The sequence below is a fragment of the Hevea brasiliensis genome, chromosome 15 (assembly GCF_030052815.1).
Source record: "Hevea brasiliensis isolate MT/VB/25A 57/8 chromosome 15, ASM3005281v1, whole genome shotgun sequence".
NCBI classification, from domain to species: Eukaryota; Viridiplantae; Streptophyta; class Magnoliopsida; order Malpighiales; family Euphorbiaceae; genus Hevea; species Hevea brasiliensis.
Window position 1 is genome coordinate 46,442,472 of NC_079507.1, and position 27,064 is coordinate 46,469,535.

The 27,064-nt window shown below is 32.2% G+C and overlaps 1 protein-coding gene across 1 annotated transcript; it reads right to left on the bottom strand.

Moving 5' to 3' along the window:
• Window positions 1-6,251: 6,251 nt before the first annotated feature.
• On the bottom strand, window positions 6,252-8,725 carry LOC110672983 (pectate lyase-like). Its single transcript, XM_021835942.2, has 4 exons — window positions 8,500-8,725; window positions 7,231-8,032; window positions 6,820-7,062; window positions 6,252-6,719 (listed from the first exon to the last, which is right to left on the bottom strand). The coding sequence occupies exons 1-4, from the start codon at window positions 8,694-8,696 to the stop codon at window positions 6,495-6,497; spliced, it is 1,467 nt and encodes a 488-aa protein (XP_021691634.2). The 5' UTR covers window positions 8,697-8,725; the 3' UTR covers window positions 6,252-6,494.
• Window positions 8,726-27,064: the final 18,339 nt, after the last annotated feature.

Consider the following 27,064-nt stretch of genomic DNA (forward strand, 5'->3'; position numbering starts at 1 on the left):
AGTGTCAACAAAGAGAACTCTAGATAAAAATCTAGATCAATTCTATCTAATATTTCCTGTAAAATCTCCCTTTTGTGCAAGTAGTGGAAATATAATAATGCACCAAGACAATACGATAAAGAAGTACAAATAATTAGGACAAAATAAGACTTATTTAGTTGCATTATCTTGAAATTTATAGTCTTTATAGATGATAAACATGAACATCTAAATGAAATTTATACGAATCATTCATATAGTGTTATAATGATGAATGATTAAATTTAATTGGCTAATAAAAATTAAAATTAATTTTAAAATGGGTATGATTCTCTTTATATTATTTATGATATTAAAAAAATAAAAATAAAAATAAAAATACTATTAATCTTTGGTTGCGGGAAAATTATTATTTAATATTTTAAATGTATCATAATTCATTAATTAATTTTTATTTAAAAATTATATTAATTAATTTATGGGTTTGAATTTATTAATCACTCTGGACCATCTATATATAAATGATAAGGTATGATGGTGAATAAAATAATTTTAATGCAATTGGGAGACTTAACAAAGAATTTTGACAGCCTAGCATGACTTAGTTTAGTGGTGATGTTGGGTATTCGCAAGTATACGGGTCATATCAAGTAATAAAGTGAAGTATCGTTTCCACAAGGATTTGCTTTTGAATACCAAACTATAAATAAAGAGATTATTTGGGCTAATGATAATGGAAGTAAAGTGTAAATGTAAATAAAATTGATAAAATTAATAAATCTAAACAAAATAAGTAAATAACAAAAAAAATAAAATTTTAAACTAGATGCAATTAAACTAAAATAACAATGGGTAATTAAAATCAAAGACTAATTAATGGTGATATTGATTCCAGAGTTGGGGTTTGTGCATAAATTAATTGAGATTTATCTTGGTTTATCCAATTTTAAGAGAAAATAGAATTTAAAGGTGATTGATTCTAAAATCTTTTGATATCTTTTTCAAGCAAATCAAAGAGTATTTTAAGAAAACTAAATCTATTTTTATATGATATTTAATTCACTTAAAACCCATTAAGTTTTGTAATCAATCAATAAATCCTCTTAAATCTCTAGTTTATTTCTAAACCTAGGTATTTTTAAGTCCTAATCCTTAATTATCTATCAATGATCCTCACATTTTGGTCCTTCAATCAAAGATTAAAAATAATATCCAATGGGTACCAACATTAGGTAAGTAAAATAAGCACACAAGGAAAATAATCAAAACTCATATTTGTATAAAATCTGAAATAAACTAGTCCAAATCCACAAAATAATCTTAAACATAGTTTCCAACTCTGAATCTAAAGATTCTACTCACACATGTTAATATTTACAAGAGAAAATGATGAAGAAGAAGAGAACATGATAATAAGCTAACGATAGAAAAACCCAGGTGGACAAATCCAAGATTTTTGAACTCTATAGCTTCCAGATATCTCCAGCAATCACACTTGCCTAGAAAATCAATGGCATCCTTCTTTCCTTTTCTTTTCTTGTGATTTTTCTCTATCTTTTTTCTTAGGGCAAAAACTAGAAAAAGATGCTTTATATGGTCTAAAAAGTTGTCCTAAAGTAGGTCTTAAAATGGATAAAGACAAATGAATAGACAGGAGATGAGGTATAAAAATTTCTAGGTTAGTATGTATTTTCACGCTTTTGAGGTGCTTGCTGACAGAGTTGCTTAACCCTAAGCAACATCTTAAGCAAGATTTCAGGCACTGTATTGCCTATTGGCACAGGGTAGGCAAGTTCTTCAGCAAATCTCGTCAGGTTTTGTGTTGCAATGAATTTTTTGCAGCACTTGAGATCCAGCTTAATATGAACCACATCTTAAGCACCGCGACATATCATAAGCAGGATCTTCAACAACTTCTCATACCAATCATGGCAAGTTTGGTGTTAAAAATTCTAAAGATGCTGAAATTTAGCTGTACTTGACTTGCGACTTGCCCTATGTCATAGGCTAAGCAATGTAACCTGCCATAAGCAATATTTCAAGTAGTATCTCAAGCAAATATCAGCAAGCTTAATTTTTAAAACTTGATTTCTTCAATTTTTCTCATTCTTCAAGATTCCAAATTTCTTCAAATTATCTCCTAATGCATAATTGACCTTCAATTCACTACAAAACCAATTAAAAATAGCAAAATTACAAAAATTAAATATTAACTAAAATTAACAATTAAGCTAAAATAAAGCTAAAAATATAAAAAATATTCAATTATAAGAGCGAAATGGATGCAAAACTACCCTAAAATACCTATATAAAATAAGTATAATAAGTGGCTAAAGGTATATTATTCATTTAGCAGGTGTTAGGTTTGAATCCCTATTCTCTTAATTCCTTGTGAAAAAAATTTTAACAAGTAATAGCAAGATGTGTTAAAATATAAAGAACCTATGCAAAAGATTTTCTGATGTCTTGAAAATTCTTGCATGTACATTAGAAGAATGGCTATATAAGATTTATCTATCAAATATGAATATTTTATAAAAATTTCAAAGAAAAACATTGAATTAAAATATAAAAATTTTCATAATATAAATTAAAGTTGACGGACGATTATGATACATCCAACTAAGTGAAATTTAGTCATAAATTAATCTATATACTGATAATAGCATGTCACATGAATTTTTAATGATACTCAAATTAAAGTTCAAGAAATTACATGACAACCGTTATTAATTTACAAATACAACCAATATAAATAACACTTTAGAAACCAAAACTTTTGTTAATTCAAAAATTCTAAAAGTCATCGATTTCGAAAAAAAGGTATGTACTCTTTGATGCTAGAACAATGCATCGCAATCTCTGCTCCCCTTCTCTTTATTCATCAAATGCTTACTGAGGCGAGAGAATTGGGTGGATTTTATTTTCTGCTGCCCTTTTTTTAAAAATTTCTTGTGGTTAATTTTTTTGCATTGAAACTTATTTATTTACCAAAATGTTATTCACACAAGAATAAGTCAAAGGAGAAAAGGACTTATAGAACTTTGCAAATGGACTTGAATTCCATGGTGAGAAAATATATTTTTAAATATATTTATATTATTTATTATGTAATATTGAAAAATTATTGTTATGCTATTTTTACCTGTATTGAAACTAAAAATGTTAAAATTCCGTAGCAACACGTGGGTTGTATTTATCCACACCCCATGTGAGGGGAATTTAGTAGTTGATGGCCTTGTAAAGCAGGAGCTAATCCTCCAGACAGTTCTCTCAATTTAAATTCTGCCAGCAAACTCAACTCAAGCTGGACTTTCACTTAAAACTAATTGCGGGGGCTAGCGAGATTAATTTAAAACCATGCCTCACCCCGACTTTCCATATTCATAAGGACCGGGTTCCAGCAAGACTAGCTCAACCCGTGAGTACCCGTCCAATCCATATCCATATATGCCATATAAAAATAACACATTCAGCTCCAAATTATCCCCATGGTGGTAATCACAAATAAATAAAAATAATTAAATATGCAGTAGCCAAAATACCCATAATATATTTAACTATTTATGTGCATAATTAAATATTTATAAAATATATGAGCATGTCATATATAAATATATATAATTATTATTGAAATTATAAAAATAATCAATATCTAACTTTACAGACTGGTCAACCCGAATGTAGCTGGTTCGGCTGAAGAGAAGAAATGCTAGTCGGCACTGATCACCTATACAGACACACTGACTTCTATTACTTTACTGATAGAATTAGCTAATTAATTTAATTAAAGAAGTAAGAATAATTCTTAAGGTCTTGCCAAAATTTCGATAGAGTCTCCCCTGTAACTAGACCTAACCCCTTTACAAGAAAACGCAACAACCGCAACACATAGGACTTTAGGCTCACAACAACAATTATAATGCCCATTGGAGGCCTACAAGAAATCTAATCTAAATCTAATCATCTAAACTCTAGCTCATATCCCTAACTCCTATACAGTCTGAAATAATTATTTCTAGTGCTTCAAAAATTATAGAAATATTCTTGGATCATTTTACTTAATTTTACTAAGTCAGGAATATAATTTTATTTAATTTTGCTGCCCGATGGATTTTTGAAATAATTTTTTTTAACTTTTAATTACATATAAATCCCTAAACTTTTCTAATTCTTTCAATTAAGTCCAACTCTAAAATAACTCTCTTAAAAAAATTTAAATAATAAAAAAATAATAAATTTAAACTTGATTAAAATATCTCAAATAACAAATGCTAAAATAATATATATTATAATATATTTAAATAGCCCAAAATAATAATAATAATAAAATCTTTTCTAAAAAAATAACAACAAAATAAAATAATGTCTCCAAAATTGTAAATTAAATACATCAAAGAGTAAATTAAATTAAAATTTCAATAATACTAAAACAATGTTAATATTTATAAAATTTATAATAATAGTAATAATAAATTCAGGGTATTAAAGGTGACAGCAATCCATGGAGAAGTAATTCTAAACTAGAATTTCCTCATTTTGATGGTAGTAGATTAGAAGGGTGGCTCCTAAGATGTGAATATTTTTTCCTTGTGGGAAAAATAGCTACTCAGAACAGAGTGAAGGTTGTAGCTCTGAAGTTAGATGGGTGAGCTGTTAAATGGCACCAGGAGTTTGTTCAAGTGACGGATAATGAACTGTATGTGAATTGGGATGAATATGTCTAGGCATTAGAGGCTAGCTTTGTGAATTATTATAAAGAGGATAAACAGGCTCAAGATGCAAATGAAAAGCGCCTTCAAGGGCATGCCAAAGGAGCAGCAGGCGGCGTTGGAATTAGAGAAACGACAACTAGGTTGCAGACACAGGAGACTTTGAGAAATACACTTAACTACTCGATGGATTATTATGCTTCCTCTCCATTATCAAGGTTTAGTTTTAGTTTATTCTTGTTTAGATGTAATTAGATACATAGCAATTAATTAGGGTTAATTTAAAGATTAGAAATGTTGATGTGGCATTTCTATTAAGCATTAACGGTAATATTAACAGTAGAGTACAATTGAATTGAAATCTAAAACTCAGAGTACAATTATTGAAAAAAAAAAGTTTATAATATAATTATAAAAGAAAAAACAAAAATTGAGATTTTTTTTATCATTTTCCCAAAATTTAATATTTTCTTTATAATTAGCTTCTACATAAACATCATTAATTTTAATTTTGAGCATTGGCAAATTTATAATTAACTTTTAAAATTATGACAAAATTAATAAAACTATAAAAATTTAATACAATTTTTTTTTACCATTATGCCTTCATTAAATTAACGAAATATTTTGTTATATAATATAAAGTATTGAATTTTTTAAAAGAAAATATCTTTTTTTTTCTCTCTTCTCTTTCTAATCTTCCCTAAAAAAATTATAATCCACCAACATTATATTAAAAGATAAGAAATTTCAAATTAATAACAATAAACATGAGTTTTTTTTTTTGACCTCAGATAATACATCAAAATATTCAAGTAACTTTTATTGTTGGTAATTTTTTATTCTAATCACAAAATTTTTTAAGAAAATATTTTTTGGTTCCTTTTTCCTATTTATTTTGCAAAAAAAAAATTTAGTAATTCAATAAAATCATGTAGATATAACTTTGGGGGTGTTTGGTACGAGGCTAACAAAAGTAATTATTACCCTTATTACTTTTAACTTTTATTAATGTTATTTGAATACTTAAAGGAGAATAGATTAACTTTTTACCTCATTAATATTTATGCATTCTTGAGAGGTTAAATGTTAATGTTGGAGGCATAAATTAATAGTTATCATTCTTAATAATTAAAATTTATAAGAGTAATATTTAACATTTAATTTTTTAACTTTCTACCAAACATACCCTTAGTTTTATGCTAACTAGTCTCACCAAATGAATCAAAATTATGTCTAATGATTTCTAATCCCCTTTATTTCTTTTCACCTTTGTGTTGCAAGAGAGATTTTTGCCTAAACCCAATGTATATACACAGTCAATCTAATAATAATAAATCTAATAATATAAATTTAAACATAATTTTAATATTTATTAAAAAAATTAATTGGATAAATAAGTGGAATCATGAATGCAATGTTGAAGTTCTATCAACTTGCAAAAAATTGATAGAAAGTGAAAAGAAACAAATGCTTTTACTCAATTTCATTACATTTAGCAAAATTTCTTCTTTTTGCCTATGCTTGAGAAATACAAAACCAGATATTATATTTAAAAAATAAATTGAAAAATAAAATAAGAAGGAAAAGAAAATGAAAGTAGGTAAACAAAATAAGACATGCCCAACAAATGAAAAATAAAAAAAAGGATGGGCAAATGAAATTTTGGATCGCCTCTCTTCTCTCATCTACAATTTTTATTTTCCCGAACATTTTAGGCTCCATTGTATGTATAAAAGCATGCACACTTCATCGCTTCATCATCAGTCTTCTCAATTTTATGATGAATAGATAGAGACTAATCTAACATTTCCTGCCAGGCCTGCAATTCAGTGCTCCTGCAAAGCGTGTCATCCTAGTAGCATATGCTCCAGGCTTGGCTTTTATCATATATTTCCTGTCTTTCTTCGTCTTCATGTGTGGTTGCCCAGATTGAACAAAGAAGGCTCCATTCATGAACATATCACCTTCTGATCTCCATATCCAATTCTTCCATTCAGCTTCTGTGGCATAGTCTCTCTTGGTCACCTACATATCCAAATTAACAAGTGCTGTCATTACATATAGATAGATGGATTAAAAATAAAATGAAGAAAGATTATAATATGGATTTAGCTTCTGTTTTTACCTCTTTAAGAGCAAGGTCGTTGGGGGCAATAAACCGATTTCCCTGGCTAATGATGGTAGGATGCATGCTACCTCCAATGGCATACATCTTCCAGTGGGTGTAGTCATTGTTAACCACATGGAAGAAACCCCATCTGCATCTTGGCATTCTCTGCACTAATCCCTGACCAAAATGGTTGAATGCTACTGTTACTTGCATAAATTGATCGCCTGAGAAGCTGTCACTTGCACCCAACAAGATTACCTGTGCAGACACGCATATATGTCATAAAAAAAACTTCATTATTTTGCACACTTGGGCTTAACTTGATGATAGGTGCACCTATCAACTTAGACAAGGTTTCAAGATTCAATGAAAGAATCATAACCCAGTGATCAAGATTCAATGATATATTGATATATGAGCGCTCACATCGTTGTGGTGAGTGAAATGGCAATTTGAAATGGTAATTGCAGTGGATCCCTGAATTGCATCAATGAGACCATCTTGACATCTAGACATAGAAACATGATCAATCCAAACATTTGTGGATCCAAAGATGGAAATGCCATCTCCATCACTCTGAGTCCTGATTCCAAAATGGTCAGAGGAGTCCCTAATCATGCCACCACTAGCAGTACAAATGTGGTGGACATGAAGTCCGTGAATGATCACATTACTAACAAATTGTAAGGTAATCCCAGCACCATAAGCAATATGAACATTAGCTCCTCGCCCATCAATGGTCTTATTGTTGCACACAAGAAGCTCTTTTGACAACTTAATGTTCATATCTTTGGCAAAGATGATCCACAATGGTTCCTTTTGGATCACTGCATGGCGCAAAGTCCCTACTTTAGGCTCCAATAAATTGTCGTCAGAATTATCGGTGACCACGTAGATTTTTCCAGCCATTCCTCCAGTGGTTCTGCGGCCGAAACCAAGTCCACATCTTGCAAGACGTTTACGGCGTGTGTCCCAATTGCGTCTGCACCTCCAGCAACGATCAATCGGATTGGTTGTGTGGCATGGACCTCTATACGGAGTCTTTCCTTGTCTTAGGTTCCTCCTGGTGCTGTTGGTCTCTGACTCCATTCCAAAATCAGAAGTGCTGTTTGTTGCTGTATCAACAGAGCCTGTAGTACTGTTGTTTTCTTTCATATCATTATCATTGTACCAAGTTTCATCTTTCCCCTTGTCATCAGACTCGAAAGTTCCATTTTTATCCTTGTCCCTGCATGCTCGCCAATCAAAATTTTATGTTCAATACAAGAATCTCAGTGGTAAGGAAATTTTTGCCCTAATCCAAGACCCAACCTTTATGATGATACTCACATAAAAATAAGTGAGACCCACATGAGATAAATTTATCCAGACCTGGTACCTCATACTCTTAAGACAAAAACATGTTGTTTCTCACCTATTTTACATGCTTCTTATATATGCTATGCATTGGATTCATGATAAGTATGTTGTGTCCTGAATTCATTGATGAGTGAGTGTAGATAATAATTTCGAGACTCACATATTATGACCAAATCTAGATATGTTTTTCTTTTAATTATTGAAAACCAATCTAGGTTTCCAGTTAGAGCCGAATATATATATATATATATATATATATATATATATATATATATATAAAAGAAAGGGAAAAACAAGAATATACTAAAGAGAATGAAGAATATTGGAATAAATTACTGGTCAACTTGAGAGTCGAACTCTTCTGTGACTAATAAAGGGTTTGGTACATAGGACCGCATCATATTTTTCTTAGCTTCCTCCTGTCTTTTCTGCCAGACATCATCATCGTTGTAGCCAACATCTGCTTCTAGTAATGGGATAATGGTGGCTAAAGAAACCACAAATATCAACACTAAATTATTAGCCACTTCCATTTTTTTTTTGCACCAGCAATCTTTCTGGGATATTTCTCTTTGCTCAAGAAAAACAAAGAAAAAGAAAGAATACAAGACTTTGTATTGCCTTCCTTTCTTTTTCTTTCTTTCTTTCTTTCTTTATTTATTTTGGTTTCACTTTATTTATGATCTGGAAAAAAGAATAAAATACAAAGGTAATAGATGAAGGTCTAGGGTTGAACCCTGGATACTATTGGTGCAAAAGGAGAAGTGGGTTCAGACCACTTTAGACCAAAATGAACTGAACCTAGGTGAATTTTTGGAGCTAGCTATATCAGAACATAGCAAGGCCCTGATGACTTTTAAGGTCTTAGTTGTGTTTAAATCCCATTTTAATAAAAACTGTTCACCTAAAATTAGAAGCGTAGAGAGTGGAGAACCATGCAATTAATGGTCTATGGCAAAGTGATTTATGGTCTAAATCAAACCCCAATTAATGCCACCACAATCTATTCTTCTTTTTTAGTCTTTACCTTTCACTATTTTCTTTTTGTTTTAACAGATATGTTGGTGGGCTAGCTCCTGAAATAGAAAATTAACCTCAGAATTTGTGGAGACCCCATCCAATAATAAGCTTGGATGGCTCATGTGCTTAAGATATTATTATTCTATTTCAACAATTCCTACCATTAGTGTAACAAGCCACCTATAAGTTTTTGTTTTATTTTTCTTGTGCATAATTTTAGTTAATTACCTAAAACTAAAAGGAATAAAGGTGGCAAATAAGTTGGATCACACTTATGTTTAGTATGATGTAATACAATATAACCAATCATGCATATAATATATTAAATGATGTAATGTGACAATAATTTTTATTTTAATATTTAGTTTGTTTATGACGGCAATAAATAATAATAATTGGTAATGATTGATACACTTGTATTATATAAATGTTTTTAAGCACATTTGTACAGCATTTTATGGCATTTAGATAGGTAATTTCATGCATAATCACCAAATTCATTAACTTTTGTAAATTTCATCACTCTGCACTGAATTCTATGTTTCCTGCATATTTTAGATGTTCAGAGGAAGTTCCAAAGCATAGGAGTAAAGAAGGAAGCTTGGAAAAAACTCAAGAAGAGAAGATTGTTGCTGATACATAGTATATGGGTTGTGTAAACATACTACAGACTGGTGTAACTTGCTGCCAGGAGAAAACTAAGGAAGTCAAAGAAGAAACATAGTACACGGGCCGTGTAACATGACCCGTGTAACTTACAGAGACCCGTGTAAGATTCTGCCTGGCAAAGCTCTAAGAGTTCCCGAAAGAACAACAGAACACGGGCCGTGTAATTGGACCCGTGTAACTAACCAAGGCCCGTGTAACCTTCTGTTCCGACACAAGATGCAACCTTCTAGCTTCAGTAAGTTACATAGCCTTGGGCTGTGTAGTGACACACGGGCCGTGTATCAGCTGACAGCCAGTTTCCTGATTAGGTTCCAGCTCTAGTTTTTATAGAGAGAAGAGACTTCTAATTCTTTTGGGACTCTAAAAACCTAACCCTAGACATTGAATATAAATAGAGGCAGTAGAAAGCATAGAAAGGGATCTAGACATATACATCTTCACATACACATCTTCATACATCTTCATCATTCTGTAGGGGTGGAAGCATGGATTTAGGGCATTTAAAGCATTGAAATTTCAAAAACTAATTCTAAGGTTTCATGCATCATACATGTGTATTATGGTCCTAACCAATTTTAATGCCCCAATTGTAACACCCCTATGTTCGGTAGTGCGTTCTACTGTTCCGATGACCAGTATTGTCCGGACAGCTAGAATGCCTAGAACTACACTTCGATATGAGTGAGAAGATATAAAATAATGAAATACAAGAAAAGAAAATACAAGAAAAATAAAGGAAAAATAATAGCAAAGAAATGTAACCAAGTTAAGCGAGCCGAGAACCCTAGCGATGGGTGACCGTACCAGGAAGTCGCGGCGTGGACCGTTGACTAGCCCTGGACCGCGGGGAACCCTAAAAAATATTTTTAAGACTTAAATAGACCCCTATTCAAGTATAAATACCATTGAAAATATCAAAGAAAAATTAATTAATTAGTACAAAGAAAAATGAGAAATCGAAAAATGGACAAAACCTGGTGTTACCGAAAAATCGGGAATGCAACCGAACAGAGGCATTGTGGTCATTTGACACCCCGAGTTGTCTTTTGACCTAAATGTCCATTAAAAATAAGTGGTATTAAATTTTTTTAAAATTCCATGGAAATAAGAAATTTTACAAGTAATGTAATTAGAGGACTTAAGGGGGATTAATTGAAATGTTAATAAGATTTGATTATTATAATATTAATTATACTTAATGGACAATTAGTGGACCACTAAGTGGGACTATAAAATGCCAAAATTCTGCCCACTTTCACCTTCATCTTCCTCATTTCTTAATTTTTGCCAAATTCATTTTCTCTCCATTGTCCTCCATGGCCGGCCACCCATGCAAAGCTCCAATCTTCACTTTCAAGCCATAATTTCTTGTAAGTCTCTCCATTAAAAGTGATCCTTACACAATGGGCAGTAGATAGACAGCAAGAAGACCAAGTTTTGGAGAGGTTTTGAAGAATTTTCAAAGTGGTAAGTATGTGTTTTTGGTTATTGCTTCATTAAAGTTTGTGAGGAGGTTATGGGTATTTGAATTGTGGAAAGAATTTTGAGGTTTGATGTTTAAAGGGAGAGCGGTATTTTTGGCAGCCATGGAAACTCCTTGAGGACAGTTTATTCTTGCTTGTAAATGGTAGATTAAAAGGTTGATTAAATGTCTATGTGTGTAGGAATTAATTTGGGTGATATATACTTAGTATATATGAATGTGTACTTGAATTTGGAAGCTTGGAAATTAATGGACTGTAATGTATGAATTGGCAGCTTGGTGTGGTGAACCATAAAGATGTTATTTCATGTTTGGTTTATGGAATATTAATGTTGAATTGTGATAGTTGTTATGGCAGCTTGGGTAGATGTATGATGGTGTGAGGTTGGACATGTAAATGAGCTAGGTTAGGTGATTGAATTGTTGTAATTTGAGCTTGAAAAATTCTGTACTAAATGGTGCATATTAAGGGTGATTGTAAGCTGCCAAAATGACCAACAATATGTTGTGAATTGTGTTTAGGTTATGGTACAAACCAGAATTGGCATGAATGTTTAGTTTGGTAAATGTTAAAAGTGTCCTTTGATGAGTAATGAATAAAATGCAATAAGACAGTTTATGTTATGGGCCTAAAACCTTAAGTGTGTGGCTCCAATTGGTATGAGACCAATTGGAGGTGAAACTAAGCACAAAATGTGCCAACTTTCATGAAGGAAGCTTACCAAAATTCTACTTGTAAGGTAACTTGAAAAGTGACCAAATCCGGATTAGTGCAATTAAGGCCTGAAAATTGACCATTTGGGCAGTAGTTATTATTTTGGCCATAACTCACTCAAAACAGGTCCAATTGACCTGAAATTTTGACCATGAATGGTTAAGACATATATCTACAAGTCTTATGAAGACACCAAAGCCCAGAAATGACCATAAGCAAGTTAAACAGCTTGCACAAGTTCAGGTCCAAAAACTGGCCGAACCTAAAATGACCTAAAGTGACCAATTTTGGTACATTCTGACCAGCAATAGTAAAATGACCATAACTTGGTCTAGTAAACTCAGAATGACCTGAAATTTTGCCCTGCGTGCAATAAGACATATATATACAAGTTTGTAGTTTTGACCAAAACCCCGAAAACCGAGCGAACTAGGTCGTCCGATTATGTCAAATTGGTATACTGAAATTCGACAAATTGCAATAAAATGCAATATACTTAGAAATGAAATTGGTAACATGTACCAAAACAAAAAGGCTATAAAATGTGATATATTGGTAACATTAAAACCTAATTCACCTAGACTGCATCGAGGGTCAACATCTTGAGTGGACTAAGGAAATAATAGAATTCAATAAGTTAATTTTTAAGCTTTATTCTTAGAGACAGTTTAAATGAGTACTGAAACACTTCAAATTGTGTGTTTCAGTTAGCAAAGACTCAGGGAAGGGGAAGGAAACACTGAGTCAGAGCTAAGAGACAGTTATCAGAGGTTTGTGCACAACTTGTTTTTAACTGATTTTGTTTTGAATATTTCATATGATTAAATGACATATTTTTCTTATGTATTATGTTTAACAAGCATTGGATTTAATTCAATGATTATTGAAATTGTTATAGTATGTATGAATTTAGCTTTGTAAAATGGTATTTCCACAAGTATTAAGCATTGTTATGGATTGAATAAATTATGTTTTGGAAAATTGTGATAGAATATGTTTTGAATTGTGATGGTAATTTTCATGGAAAAATGCAAATTTATGATTTGAATTGTAATGAGCATAAAAATTATTGGATATTGGAATTGAATTTGAATCGAATTATATTGTGATTTATGCTCACTAAAAGGATTGTGATATTGTTTTATATCTCACTATAGATGCTTGACTAGGTTATTACCCATCTCTCTCATTTGTTGAGAAGACAATGGAGTTAGTTGTGTTTTGATTACCATGGTACGTGCACAGGCTTAGATTTTCCTCTGATTTGAGGTTAGATCTAAGTTTTTTTTATCGTTATGGCCCTTGCGGAAGATTCATTATTGTGATGTGTACTGTGCACGATGATTCGACCTCCCCGACCATAGGGAGTTAGAATCACTTCGAATATGGCCCTTTCGAATTAGTCTTGCATAGTTAGTGAGATAAAGAATGATTTTTGAGATACAGCATGATTTTTGAGATACAGCATGGTTTTTGAGATACAACATGATTTTTGAGATACAGCATGATTTTTTAGATACAGCATGATTTTTGAGACACATAATGTTTTTGAACAGTAAAGAATTGTGATCTCAGTTATGATTTATGTATAATTGATTTTGTTGGAACTACCTTAAATGGTTAGTCATGATTTGATAAATTGAATTTCGTGATCAAAGTCATTTCATACAAACGATTTACATTATTGGCAATGAATATTTTGAGTTTTGGAATTTGATGAGTATTCAGATTTTCAAATTATTTGCTTTAAATTTTGTCAATGTATATTGTACTATGTTTTAAACTATAGTTGTGCACCACTGAGTTCACCACTCAGCGATAGCTTTGTATGCTGTCGCAGGTAAGAAGAGCATAGAGTAGTGAGTAAGTTTCTTTGAAGACATATTCAGATCAGCTCCAGGTATATCATAGGTATACCCATGTACATAGGTTTTGATGTATGCATGTAATAATATGTATGTAAATTATTTGAGCAGTTGTATAAAACTCTTGTAAAATATTTTGGTATGTAATTAAATGTAAATTATTGTAAATGTAAATTTGGGATTTCATTTATCTGAATAGTTTTGTAATATTAATTTTGAGTCTTATAATCAATTAAATGTTTCTTTTATGAGGAGATTGATTTGATTATTGAGATTTGAATTGTGAGTGCAAATGAAGTTATTGAAGTTGTATTTGAGGAAACATATTGGTAGCGTGTTCTTTGCAGGTTTTGAAGAACTGTTTTCTCAAAATACAACCGGCACTTTGCCGAAATTTTAAAAAAAAATTTATAACACCAGATTTTAATCGATGATTTAAATTTCATGAAAATTATTTTAAAATCCTTTGTAGTATATTTAATGGATTATCGGTAGGCGAAGTACGGTAATTCATCAGGTATACTACGGGATCATGTTACATCTTACAGGGGAGTAGGGTGTGACACCAATTACATACTAAGACATATTTTAGCATGCTATAAACCTTCACTTGCCATCATAGATTGTGAATTAATATTTAATTCAATTAAACCCTGACTAAAAAGGGTTTTTTTTTTGGATACTAACCTCTTGTTACACAATTGATGTATAGTCTTTGATGCCTCTAGGACCCCAATTGAAGTCCCTCTAGCTTGTTCACCACAAGCACACCAAGGATCAAGTATGGCAGCCCCTAATTGACTTCCCAAGCCTTTGCCAACCACTTGTAATTAGGGGTTTATGTTTTAGTGAGGTTTAATGGATGTTTATAACACTAGAAACACTTTCTAGCAAATTTAATTCAAAGAAAATGAAGGATTTCTCTTTGAATCAAGTGAGAAAGGAAGAGAGGAGATGGGAGCTTAATGTTGCCATCCACTTTGAGAGGAAGAAGAGAATTGCTTTCTCTTTCTTCTTTTTCCCTTTATATAGTAAGTCAAAGTTTACTTACCCTTGCCACATGTCACCATAAGATCCTATCTTACTTTTTGGTTGACTTAATCCTATGGAGCCAAGTGTTAAGCTCCCTTTAAATCATGTAAAGTGGTCTTCCATCATAGGAAGACAAGTGGCAAGATCATATTGTGCAATGTGTTAACATCTCACGGTGCCACATGCCACCATATGATTTAATCTTACTTTTTAAAATTTTAATTTGAGTTCTCAACTCAAAATTAATAATTTCTCCTCTTCAAATTAATTTATATCAAATATAAATTAATTGATTAATTAATCTCCATTGATTAATTTCTTACAATCAAATTCATATTTAAACAATTTAAATATAAATTTAATTTATATTATACATCTAATAACCAAGATTTAGTTTCAAGTCATGCTACGGACTTTGCAATCTTATTGCAAACCAAACCTTAATTAATTAATTAATTAATTGAACTCTTTAATTAATAAATTAAATTACATTTTACTTGGTGATTAACTTGTTTAGTTGTGTGACTTACTAGGCTCATTACTTATTGGCAATAATCAATAATATTATCCCATAATATCATTAGAACTATTTCTTATTTTAAATAATTTCTCTAAATCATTTTAGGCACATCATAGACCATGGTTGACACCTAGCATAGCATGCCATGGCCACTCAATTAGTAATAAGGAATACCTTAAATGAACCTTTAATCATATGTTACCATGCACTAGAATCTCTCCATTACAAAATCCCAATTCCGGCTAGAGTCATGGTTAATGTCAAACTCCATTTGCTATGAATATTTTGTTCTCCTTTAATTCCAATTCTTGATTAATTAGATTTTCTTATCAGAAACTCTTTTTTGACTAAATCTATTTGTCCTGGCCAGGAGCTTAAATCATCAAGAATAATTAAATGAACATAGGATCTCATCCCTATTTACTTAGGGTAACGGATTCCATCTTCATTAACACCTATCTCTATATATAACTAGTAGGAGCCAACACATGCCCATATAACCATACATAGTACAAGCATGAAAACAGTATTAAACTCAAACCACCTATATACAAGGTAACTATGCACTGATATGATATATAACAATGTATTGACAAGAGTAAACTCCATGTGCTTATCATAAGCATCACTGGTTCGGCCTACTTATCATGTATAAGTGCCTATCATGTTTATTATGCGGCATGAGACTCACCACTCTATTTTATTTATATCTCATATAAATACCTTGGGAACAAACATGATTACAATATTTCTAGATAAGTCATGTCCTTTTGTGAAGTATCCTCGATTGTGAACCAATTTATGATACTTTGTACTAGAAATACTGTCACTCATATTCTTAATAACTTAAAAATAGAATTTCTAATAAAATATCAATGGACCTTTTCCATTACACGTAAATGAATTATGTAAGCAGAAAAGTAAAATTGCCTTTTATTAATAAATATGTACAAGATACATACAAAATGATATACTCTAGGGTATACTACTAACAATCTCCCACTAGCACTAGAGCCATTCATTACAATATCTTAGACCCATCTTCTCAAGATGTCGGTCCAACTGAGCTTGTGACATAGGCTTTGTGAATGGATCAGTTAGATTTTCTGCTGATGCTATTTTCTGTATGACTACATCGCCTCGCCCAACTATCTCTTTGATAATGTGGTAGCTCATTTCTAAGTGTTTGGATTTCTGGTGAGATCGGGGTTCCTTAGCCTGTAAGACCACTCCATCGTTGTCACAGTGGAGAGGAACTGCTGACTCAATGGAAGGAACTACTTCAAGTTCTGTCACAAACTTCTTTATCCAAATAGCCTCTTTTGCAGCATCTGATGCAGCAATGTACTCGACCTCTGTAGTGGAATTAGCAGTCGTACTCTGTTTGGAACTCTTCCAACTAACTGCACCTCCATACAAATGAACACAAAATCAGAGGTAGACTTTCTATCATCAATATTTGATTGAAAATCAAAATTAGTGTAACCATCCAATTGTAGATCACCACCTCCATAAATAAAGAATAAATTCTTAGTTCTTCTCAAGTACTTAAGGATATTCTTGACAACTATCCAGTATTCTAAACCTGGATTGGATTGAAACCTACTAGTCAAACTAAAAGAATACGCGATATCCGGCCCAGTACACAATATTGCATATATCAAACTTCCAATAGCCGAGGCATATGGAATCCTGGCCATCTTGTCTCTTTCTTCAGGTGTTTTTGGAGACATTTCCTTAGAAAGATGGATACCATGTCTTACTGGTAACAATCCTCTCTTGAAATCAAGCATGTTAAACCTCTTTAACACATTTTTCAAGTACAGACTTTGGGATAAACCAATTATTCTTTTTGCTCTATCTCTATAGACCCGAATTTTAAGAATATAGGTTACTTCCCCTAAGTCTTTCATGGAGAATGTATTTGACAACCATACCTTGACAGTCCTCAACATACTTATATCATTACCTATCAACAGAATGTCATCTACATATAAGACAAGGAAAGTGACAGCACTCTCACTAACCTTCTTATATACACATGATTCATCCATGTTTTTGATAAAACCAAATGACTTAATGGCTTCATCAAAACAGATGTTCCAACTCCTCGAAGCTTATTTCAACCCATAAATGGATTGTTTCAGCTTGCACACTTTGGAACCATCTTGGGATTCAAAATCCCTTGGTTGTTCCATGAAAATGTTTTCATCAATGTTTCCATTGAGAAAACCTGTTTTGACATCCATCTGCTAAATCTCATAATCATAGTATGCAACCATTGCTAATAAAATCCTAATTGATTTAAGCATGGCAATAGGTGAGAAAGTCTCCTCATAGTCGATTCCTTGCCTTTGGCGAAACCCTTTCGCTACTAGCCTTGCCTTATAGGTCTCTACCTTTCTATCAGAACCAATCTTGTTTTTGAAAACTCATTTATTTCCTATAGGTACAATATCTTCAGGTGGGTCAACAAGATCCCAAACTTGGTTCTTATGCATGGAATCAATTTCGGATTTCATAGCTTTAATCCATTTAGAAGAGTCTATATCTGATATAGCTTCTTCATAGGTAAAAGGATCATCTCCATGATCTATTTCTTCATGCGCAAACAACTCTTGTTCATCTTCATGAAGAAAACCATATCTCTCTGGTGGATGAGATATCCTAGTTGATCTGCGAGGAATTATTATAGATGTTTCTTCAATAAGCATAGGTTGACTAGATGGATCTATATCCATTTGATTTGTTGGTTGGTCAGAATTCTCTAATTCTAACTCTATTTGCCTTCCTTTGCCACCTTCTTGAATAAATTCTTATTAAAGAAATATGGCATCTCTGCTTACCACAACCTTTTGTGATGTAGGCAAATAAAAATAATATCCAAAACTTTCTTTTAGATACCCAATAAATCGACCACTTTCTAATTTGGTTTCTAATTTATCAGTCTTCAGCTTTTTAATATAAGCGGGATAACCCCAAATCTTAACATGTTTAAGACTGGGTTTTCTTCCATGCCATATCTCATAAGGTGTGGAAGAGACTTATTTTGATAGAATCCTATTCAGAATATGCAAAGCTGATTCTAATGCAAATCCCCAAAAAGAGACTAGCATATCAGTATAGCTCATCATACTGCGTACCATATCTAATAGGGTACGATTTCTCCTTTCAGAGACACCATTTAATTGTGGTGTTCCTGGAGGAGTCAACTGAGAGATAATGCCATGCTCTTTCAAGTATTTATCAAATTCAGTACTTAAGTATTCATATCCATGATCTGATCGAAGAGTTTTAATACTTTTTCCTGTTTGCTTCAGATTTAAATTCTTTGAACTTTTCAAAGGATTCATGTTTGCATTTCATAAAATACAAATACCCAAACCTTGATTTATCATTAGTAAAGGTAATAAAATAATGAAAATCGCCTCTAGCCATTTCCTTAAATAAACCACATACATCACTATGTATCAGTTCCAAAATATTTTTAGCTCTTAACCCTCGTCCAACAAAAGGTGATCTAGTCATTTTGGCTTGAAGGCAGGATTCACAAGTTGGAGTAGGTTCAGAACCCAATGAAGATAAAATCCCCATTTTCTCCAGCTTTGCAATCCTATCTTCTGCAACATGACCTAATCTTAAGTGCGAAATATATTTTGAACTTGAGTTGATTTTCATCATGGCATTACATTCATTTAGATTGCTTGTATTAGATTTGCATTTAACATTATTATCCAAATAATAAAGTCCATCATGCATATAACTCGAGCTAACATATTCATTTCGAAAATAAATATTGCAAATATCATTTGTGAACTGAAATTCATAACTATTTCTAGTCAAACTAGATACAGAAATGATATTCTTAAAAGCATCAGGTATATACAAAATATTATTTAAATACAAAACATGTCCATACATATACAAAGATTTAGATCCTATGGCTAAAGCTTCAACAGTTGAGCCATTGCCAATCCGGAGTCTAACATCTCGTGTCTGCAAGCTGCTGCTACTTGCTAGTTCCTGTATATCAAAAGTAATGTGAGAACTAGCACCAGTATCTACAACCCAAGCTGTAGATGAACTATGAGCGTCATCAGAATCTAAATAACAAGAAACAAACATACCTTCTGAAGGTCTATCCTTCTTGTCCTTTAGAGAAGCAAGATACTCTGGGCAGTTCCTCTTCTAGTGCCCATCCTTCTGGTAGTGGAAACACTTTCCTTTGCTTTTGTCAGCTTCGGTCTTGCCCTTCTGTTTGGCTATCTTTATTGAAGGTCCAGGAACTTGATGTTTCTTTTTTTTTTATTGCCCTTCTTCTTCTTGGACTTTCCAGCAGAAGAAGAAGATGCAACCAAAGCTACCTCTTTTCCTTTATTACCTAGCATATTCTTTTGGGCAATAACCATCATGTTAAGTAACCCAGCCAGAGTGTACTCTTACTTGGTCATATGGAAATTTGTCACAAAATTCCCAAATGACTCCGGTAGGGACTGAAGGATCAAATCCCTCTGCAGTTGGAAATCCATGTGAAAATCAAGATGTTCCAGTTGCTCAATGAGCCAAATTATCTTGTAGACATGATCTCCTATATTCTGTCCCTCTGACATCCTCATGCGGAATAGCTGCCTAGATATCTCATATCTAGCATTCCTGCTGTGCTCACCATACAACTCTTACAGGTGAAGAAGGATCTCATTCGCACTTTGCCTGTTCTCATATTGCTTCTGTAACTCATTAGTCATAGAAGCTAACATGTAGCATCTGGCTCTCATATCATGCTCCTTCCACTTGTCCAAAGTCTCTGATTCCTCTAGAGTGGCCCCTGGAGGCAAGGGACCAAGAATCTTTGAATTTAGAACATATCCAATACGTTCTAGGTTCAGGACAAGCTTTAAATTTCTGAGCCAATCAGAAAGGTTAGGTCCAGTGAACTTATTATGATCAAGTATGCTCGCAAGGATATTGGATGGTGGTGGTTATTGTGTGTTCATGATTATCAGAAAATAAACTATAGAAAATAATAAGATTAATTAGTAAATGTATCAAGTAATTAATCAAAATGATTATGGTCTTTTAATGAAATTGGTCCTCCCACTAACTTGGCAAATCTTACACCTCCAAAGTAGGAAACAGAAATCCTAGTTGGATGGATTTCTAGTGGGTGATTGAATTCTTATAGTCTTATTGATCATCCTCAGGCACATCCATTATTGGAATTACAATAAACTATAAGTGAGAAACTCCTTGCCCATCACATCTTATGTGAGGTTCAATCATTTATTTGGCCCCTAATGCTCAAAATCTCAGGCACATCCATTATTGATTTATCTTGCATTAGTTAAGTTAATACATTGAGCTAGTAGACATGCAAATAATTTTAATGACCTCAGGCACATCTATTATTGGCCACCAACTATTTACATACTTACAACATCCTATGCTTAACAATTATTCTTAAGAAAATTTCTTAAATAAATGCATCATATCCAAGCTCATAAAGCTAATAATGCAAGTATTTAAAATTTCTTAAAATAATTACCTCAATGGAGGGCCATGATATAATTACCTTAATTATACCATTTTCAACTTAATCATTTGTTTGGAAGATTTTGTGGTCGGCTTAATTACTATTATGTCTCACTTTGCACATTATCCAATTGGCATGCATATATCACATACTTGCATACATTGATATACATCTCATGCATACATGGATAAACAAATAATATGGTATGATCATGGACTTTCTAAGAGATTCAATTCTGAGCCATCAAGAATTGAATCAGGGTATTCCTAGGTTTATTTCATTCATTCATTTTACAAGAGTTGCTGAAGGAGTGCATAATCAACCCTTGATCTTGATTTCCTCCCACTGGTCCCACCAATGCTCTTGACCTCCTTGTTCTTCTTACAATCCAATTACATTGTAACCCTTGGTATACCAAGGTGAATTTACAAGAATATGGACTTAAAGTCCTTAAATAAATGAAATTACATCCTAAGTTATCATAACATTTATGATACAAGCCACTAAAATAAATTAATTATTTTACATCCCAAAGAAAAATTAAAATAAATAAATAAATCTAATAACATTGGTCTTTTATTGTCCATGATCATCCATCTTGCATATTTAAAATTTAACAATTAAATAAAAATATAGATGCTTAAAATTAAATTGAATATCACATATTCAACTAGAATTCAAATTCGAATCTTATTCAAATAAATTCAAATTTAGAAACCCCTTTCAAAATTTAATTCTATGAAAACAATTTTTATAAATTAATTGTGTGATTAAAATTCATAATTAAACAACTTAATTAGGCATGGGCTTAATTTTGGGCTTTAAAATACACAACAATTGTATAATGGGCCCAAAACTAAGCACAAAATGGCCCAACACACCCAAAACCAAAGAACATGGCCTGGGGCGTGGACCGACACGGCTCGAGCCGTGTAAACGTTACGTTTGGTACGGCCTGGGGTGAAGAGGAAAATGAGGCAAGGTGTGCAATAACACGCCCGTGGGCACTGGAAAACACACCCTGGACCATGTAAATGCCCAGAACACGGCCCAGACTGTGTTTCTTGCAGCAGTTTGGTTTTCTTGGTTTTCTTTGATCCGAACCAACTTCAAATCAACCCAAACTCAACCCAGTCACACAATTAAGCCTCAAAATCAATCTAAATGGCAAATATAGTGGCGCTGATACCAATTGAAATTTCAAAAACTAATTCTAAGGTTTCATGCATCATACATGTGTATTATGGTCCTAACCAATTTTCAATGCCCCAATTGCATACTAAGACATATTTTAGCATGCTATAAACCTTGCCATCATAGATTGTGAATTAACATTTAATTCAATTAAACCCTAACTAAAAAGGGGGTTTTTTTGAATACTAACCTCTTGTTGCACAATTAATGTATCATTCTTGTCTTTAATGCCTCTAGGACCCCAATTGAAGTCCCTCTAGCTTGTCCACCACAAGCACACCAAGGATCAAGTATGGCAGCCTCTAATTGACTTCCCAACCCTTTTCCAACATTTGTAATTAGGGGTTTATGTTTTAGTGAGGTTTAATGGATGTTTATAACACTAGAAATACTTTCTAGCAAATTTAATTCAAAGAAATAAAAGATTTCTCTTTGAATCAAGTGAGAAAGGAAGAGAGGAGATGGGAGCTCAATGTTGCCATCCACTTTGAGAGGAAGAAGAGAATTGCTTTCTCTTTCTTCTTTTTCCCTTTATATAATAAGTCAAAGTTTACTTACCCTTACCACATGTCACCATAGGATCTTATCTTACTTTTTTGTTAACTTAATCATATGGAACCGAGTGTCAAGCTCTCTTTAAATCATGTAAAGTAGTCTTCCATCGTAGAAAGACAAGTGACAAGATCATATGGTGCCATGTGTCAACATCTCATGGTGCCACACGTCACCATATGATTTAATCTTACTTTTTAAAATTTTAATTTGAGTTCTCAACTCAAAATTAATAATTTCTCCTCTTCAAATTAATTTATATCAAATATAAATTAATTGATTAATTAATCTCTATTAATTAATTTTTTACAATTAAATTCATATTTAAACAATTTAAATATAAATTTAATTTATATTATACATCCAATAACCCAGATTTGGTTTCAAGTCATGCTAGGAACTTTGTAATCTTATTGCAAACCAAACCTTATTTAATTAATTGAACTCTTTAATTAATTAATTAAATCACATTTTACTTAGTGATTAACTTGTGTAGTTGTGTGACTTACTAGGCTCATTACTTATTGGCAATGATAAATGATATTATCCCATAATATCATTAGAACTATTTCTTACTTTAAATGATTTCTCTAAATTATTTCAGGCACATCATAGACCATGGTTGATACCTAGCATAGCATGCCATGGCCACCCAATTAGTAATAAGGAATATCTTAAATGAATCTTTAATCATATGTTACCATGCACTAGAATCTCTCTGTTACAAAATCCCAATTCAGGCTGGAGTCATGGTTAATATCAAACTCCATTTGCTATGAACATTTTGTTCTCCTTTAATTCCAATTCTTGATTAGTTAGATTTTCTTGTCAGAAACTCTTTTCTAAGTAAATCTATCTGTCTTGGCCAGGAACTTAAATAATCAAGAATAATTAAATGAATATAGGATCTCATCCCTATTTACTTAGGGTAACAGATTCCATCTTGATCAACACCTATCTCCATATATAACTAGTAGGAGTTAACACATGCCCATATACCCATACATAGTACAGGTATAAAAGCAGTATCAAACTCAAATCACCTATATACAAGATAACTGTTTTATCTCAGGCTTAAAGATTATATGCACTGATATGATATATGACAATGCATTGACAAGAGTAAACTCCATGTGCTTGTCATAAGCGTCACTAGTTCGGCCTACTTATCATGTATAAGTGCCTATCTTGTTTATTATGTGGCATGAGACTCACCACTCCATCTTATTTATATCTCATATAAATACCTTGGGAACAAACATAATTACAATCTTTCTCGATAAGTCATGTCCTTTTGTGAAGTATCCTCTATTGTGAATCAATTTATGATACTTTGTACTAGAAATATTGTCACTCATATTCTTAACAACTTAAGAATAGAATTTCTAACAAAATATCAACGGAGCTTTTCAATTACACATAAATGAATTATGTAAATAGAAAAGTGAATTTGCCTTTTATTAATAAAATATGTACAAGATACATACAAAATGATATGCTCTAGGGCATACTACTAACACATTCTCTCCAAGCCGTCTTGAAGAATAGTGCATTAGCATCAAAGAGGAGTTCTCAGCCGAAGTTCCACAAGTTTAAAGCTGTAGATTCTCTTCTGTTCTTTTGTTGTATTTCGTTAGGCTGGTTTTATGTTCTTTTATTTCATTTTTATTATGTTTACTAAACTCACCATAAGTGAGTAGTTTCTTTATTATGGAATTAGGAGAGTAATGCTTGTAATCATTATTATGGATAAATATTGAGTTTTATTTATTGGATTTGAATTTTGTTCTTTGATTCAATTTCTTGTGTTCCTAATGCATGCTATGTATTGGTACCCACCTAGTTATGATCTAAGATACTGATTGAAGAATTGAAAGGTGAAGATTGATATTAGAAAATCAGGATTTTGAACCTAGAAAATCTAACCTAGAGATTGGCCAATGACCATTGTGGAATTTCATAATTAATCATAGATCTTAAAGAGTTTTTATTAGGACTAATCACTAATGAGAGTAGGGTTTAGATCAAGTTGAAACACACCTTAGGTGCATTGAGAGAGGACCTAGGATACTTTAGGATTAATTTCCATTAAAGCAATGATCTTCAATCCAATGAATATATAAGATTGAATCCATAATAAGGTTATAGTGTGAAATCTTAATTCTGAAATTATTTTAAATAGATTGTTTCATTTTAAGTTCGTTATCCTTTTAGTCTTTAGCATTCAAAATAGATCATACTCACTCCCCCATTTTATTCGGTAGTCTAGACAGTCAAAATTACTGTGTAGTTTGGTACTTGCTAATTGAATTTCTCATGGAATGATACTCTACTCACTACTTTATTACTTGTTAGTAATCCATGCATTTGCAGGGTTATAAAACCAGCAAAAATGATTGCACGAATTATTGGTTGTGTCACACCTTACCCCTCCGTAAGACATAACATGATCCCGTAGTATACCTAATGAATTACCAAACTTCGTCTACTGATAACCCATTAGATATACTACAAGGAATTTTAAACCTTTTCTTATTTCTTTTTCAGTGGTAAGCACTTTTGACAGGTGTTAAATTTTTTTTTTTTTACTGAAGTGAAACCAAATAACAATCTGGAGTATCAATAATTTCTGTAAAACTTTTGACAGAGTATCATCTGTATTTTGAACAAAACAATTCTTCAAAAACCTGTAAAAAGCACTTTTAATATATTTGTTCAATCCCAAACTCCAATATGGCTCAACACAATTCAATTTTCTCAACATTTTTCAAACTCAATTCAACATCAATTTTCAGTATTTCCAAAGATGGACTACAAAATGACTGAATAGTTCAAAAGCTAAGATAAGAGAAATATATTACAACTTTAGTTTATAGCTGCTCAAGACCAAGTACAATATATACATACAATTCACATACATTACAACAAAAATTACAAAAATATGGTATACTCAATATACCCGGCAGAATCCTAAAATGTAGCACAAGCAGCCTACTCTGCTGCTCTGTTTGTCTGTCTACCTGCAACAGCAATGAAAAAGCTATTGCTGAGCCAGTGTCTCAGTGGTGCATAACATTAAGAAAATGCAATTTAAAACCATAAACCATAAATCATATAAACTGTGGATACTTAAAATCATAGTTAAATTCAAAATATAGAGAATTTCATAAACAATTAAACTTCATTTCACAATGTCTAAATGAATATCAATAAATCACACACACAGCTTAATCATGATTCCAAAGTCCAATTAGTCCCAAAAGCCAATGGCTAATGAGGAATAACATAGCTATCTAACAATTATATGAGTACTCATTCTATTCGTCCTCAACTGGCACACACCTCAACACTTCAGCCAGAGAGGGAATTCAAAGCCAATTCATCCCACTAGACAAGTTAGTGAGGAATTCAATCAAATATACATGATAGCTGTGGTTTCAAACCATTTGCAATATTTTTTAAGCAATAAGTATCCATCAAATTTCATTCAAACAATTTTCCACAATTTAAGCAATAACATACAAATTATCATAATTTATTTCAGTTGAAAATTCAAAAGAAATAACTGTTGTGCACAAACCTCTGGTAAGTAGCCTCTTGGCCTTGACTCAGTGTTTTTTTTCCCTTCCCTGAGTCTTTGCTAATTGAAACACACAATTTAAAGTGTTTCAGTACTCAGTTAAATTATCCCTAATAATAAGGTTCAATAATTAATTTATTTAATACTATTGCTTTCATTAGTCAACCTATAATGTTCACCTTTGATGCACTCTAGGGGAATAAATTTTAATGTTACCAATATGTCACATTTTAAAGTCCTTTAGTGTTGGTATATGTTACCAATTTCATTTTCAAGTGTATTGCATTTTATTGCAATTTATCGGATTTTGGTATGCTATTTTGACCTAGCCGGATGACTTAGTTCCCTCAGTTTCTAGGTTCTGGTCAGAATTACAAACTTGTAGGTCTATGTCTTATTGAACTTTTGCCACAAATTTTAGGTCATTTGGAGTTTACTAGACCAAGTTATGGTCATTTTACCAATGCTGGACAGGTTGCACTAAAATGGCAAACTTAGGTCATTTTTAGGTCATTTCCGATTCTGGCAGTTTTTATATCCGAACTTGTGCAAGCATTTTGACTTATTTATGATCATTTCTGGGTTTTGTGATCTCCACAAAAGATGTAGCCCTATGTCTAAGCTTTCCAACCATATAAATTTCAGGTCATTTGAACCTGTTTTGAGTGAGTTATGATCAAAATACTGACTACTATTTAAATGGTCAATTTTCAGGTTTGCAATGTCACCAATTCGGATTTG

Excerpts from the sequence above, each read along its gene's own strand:
- LOC110672983 (XM_021835942.2), bottom strand. The coding sequence starts at position 8,696 with ATGGAAGTGGCTAATAATTTAGTGTTGATATTTGTGGTTTCTTTAGCC. Across the intron at positions 8,033-8,499 it reads TTCGACTCTCAAGTTGACCA|GGACAAGGATAAAAATGGAA; the intron begins GTAATTTATTCC and ends GCGAGCATGCAG. Across the intron at positions 6,720-6,819 it reads ACGACCTTGCTCTTAAAGAG|GTGACCAAGAGAGACTATGC; the intron begins GTAAAAACAGAA and ends TTGGATATGTAG.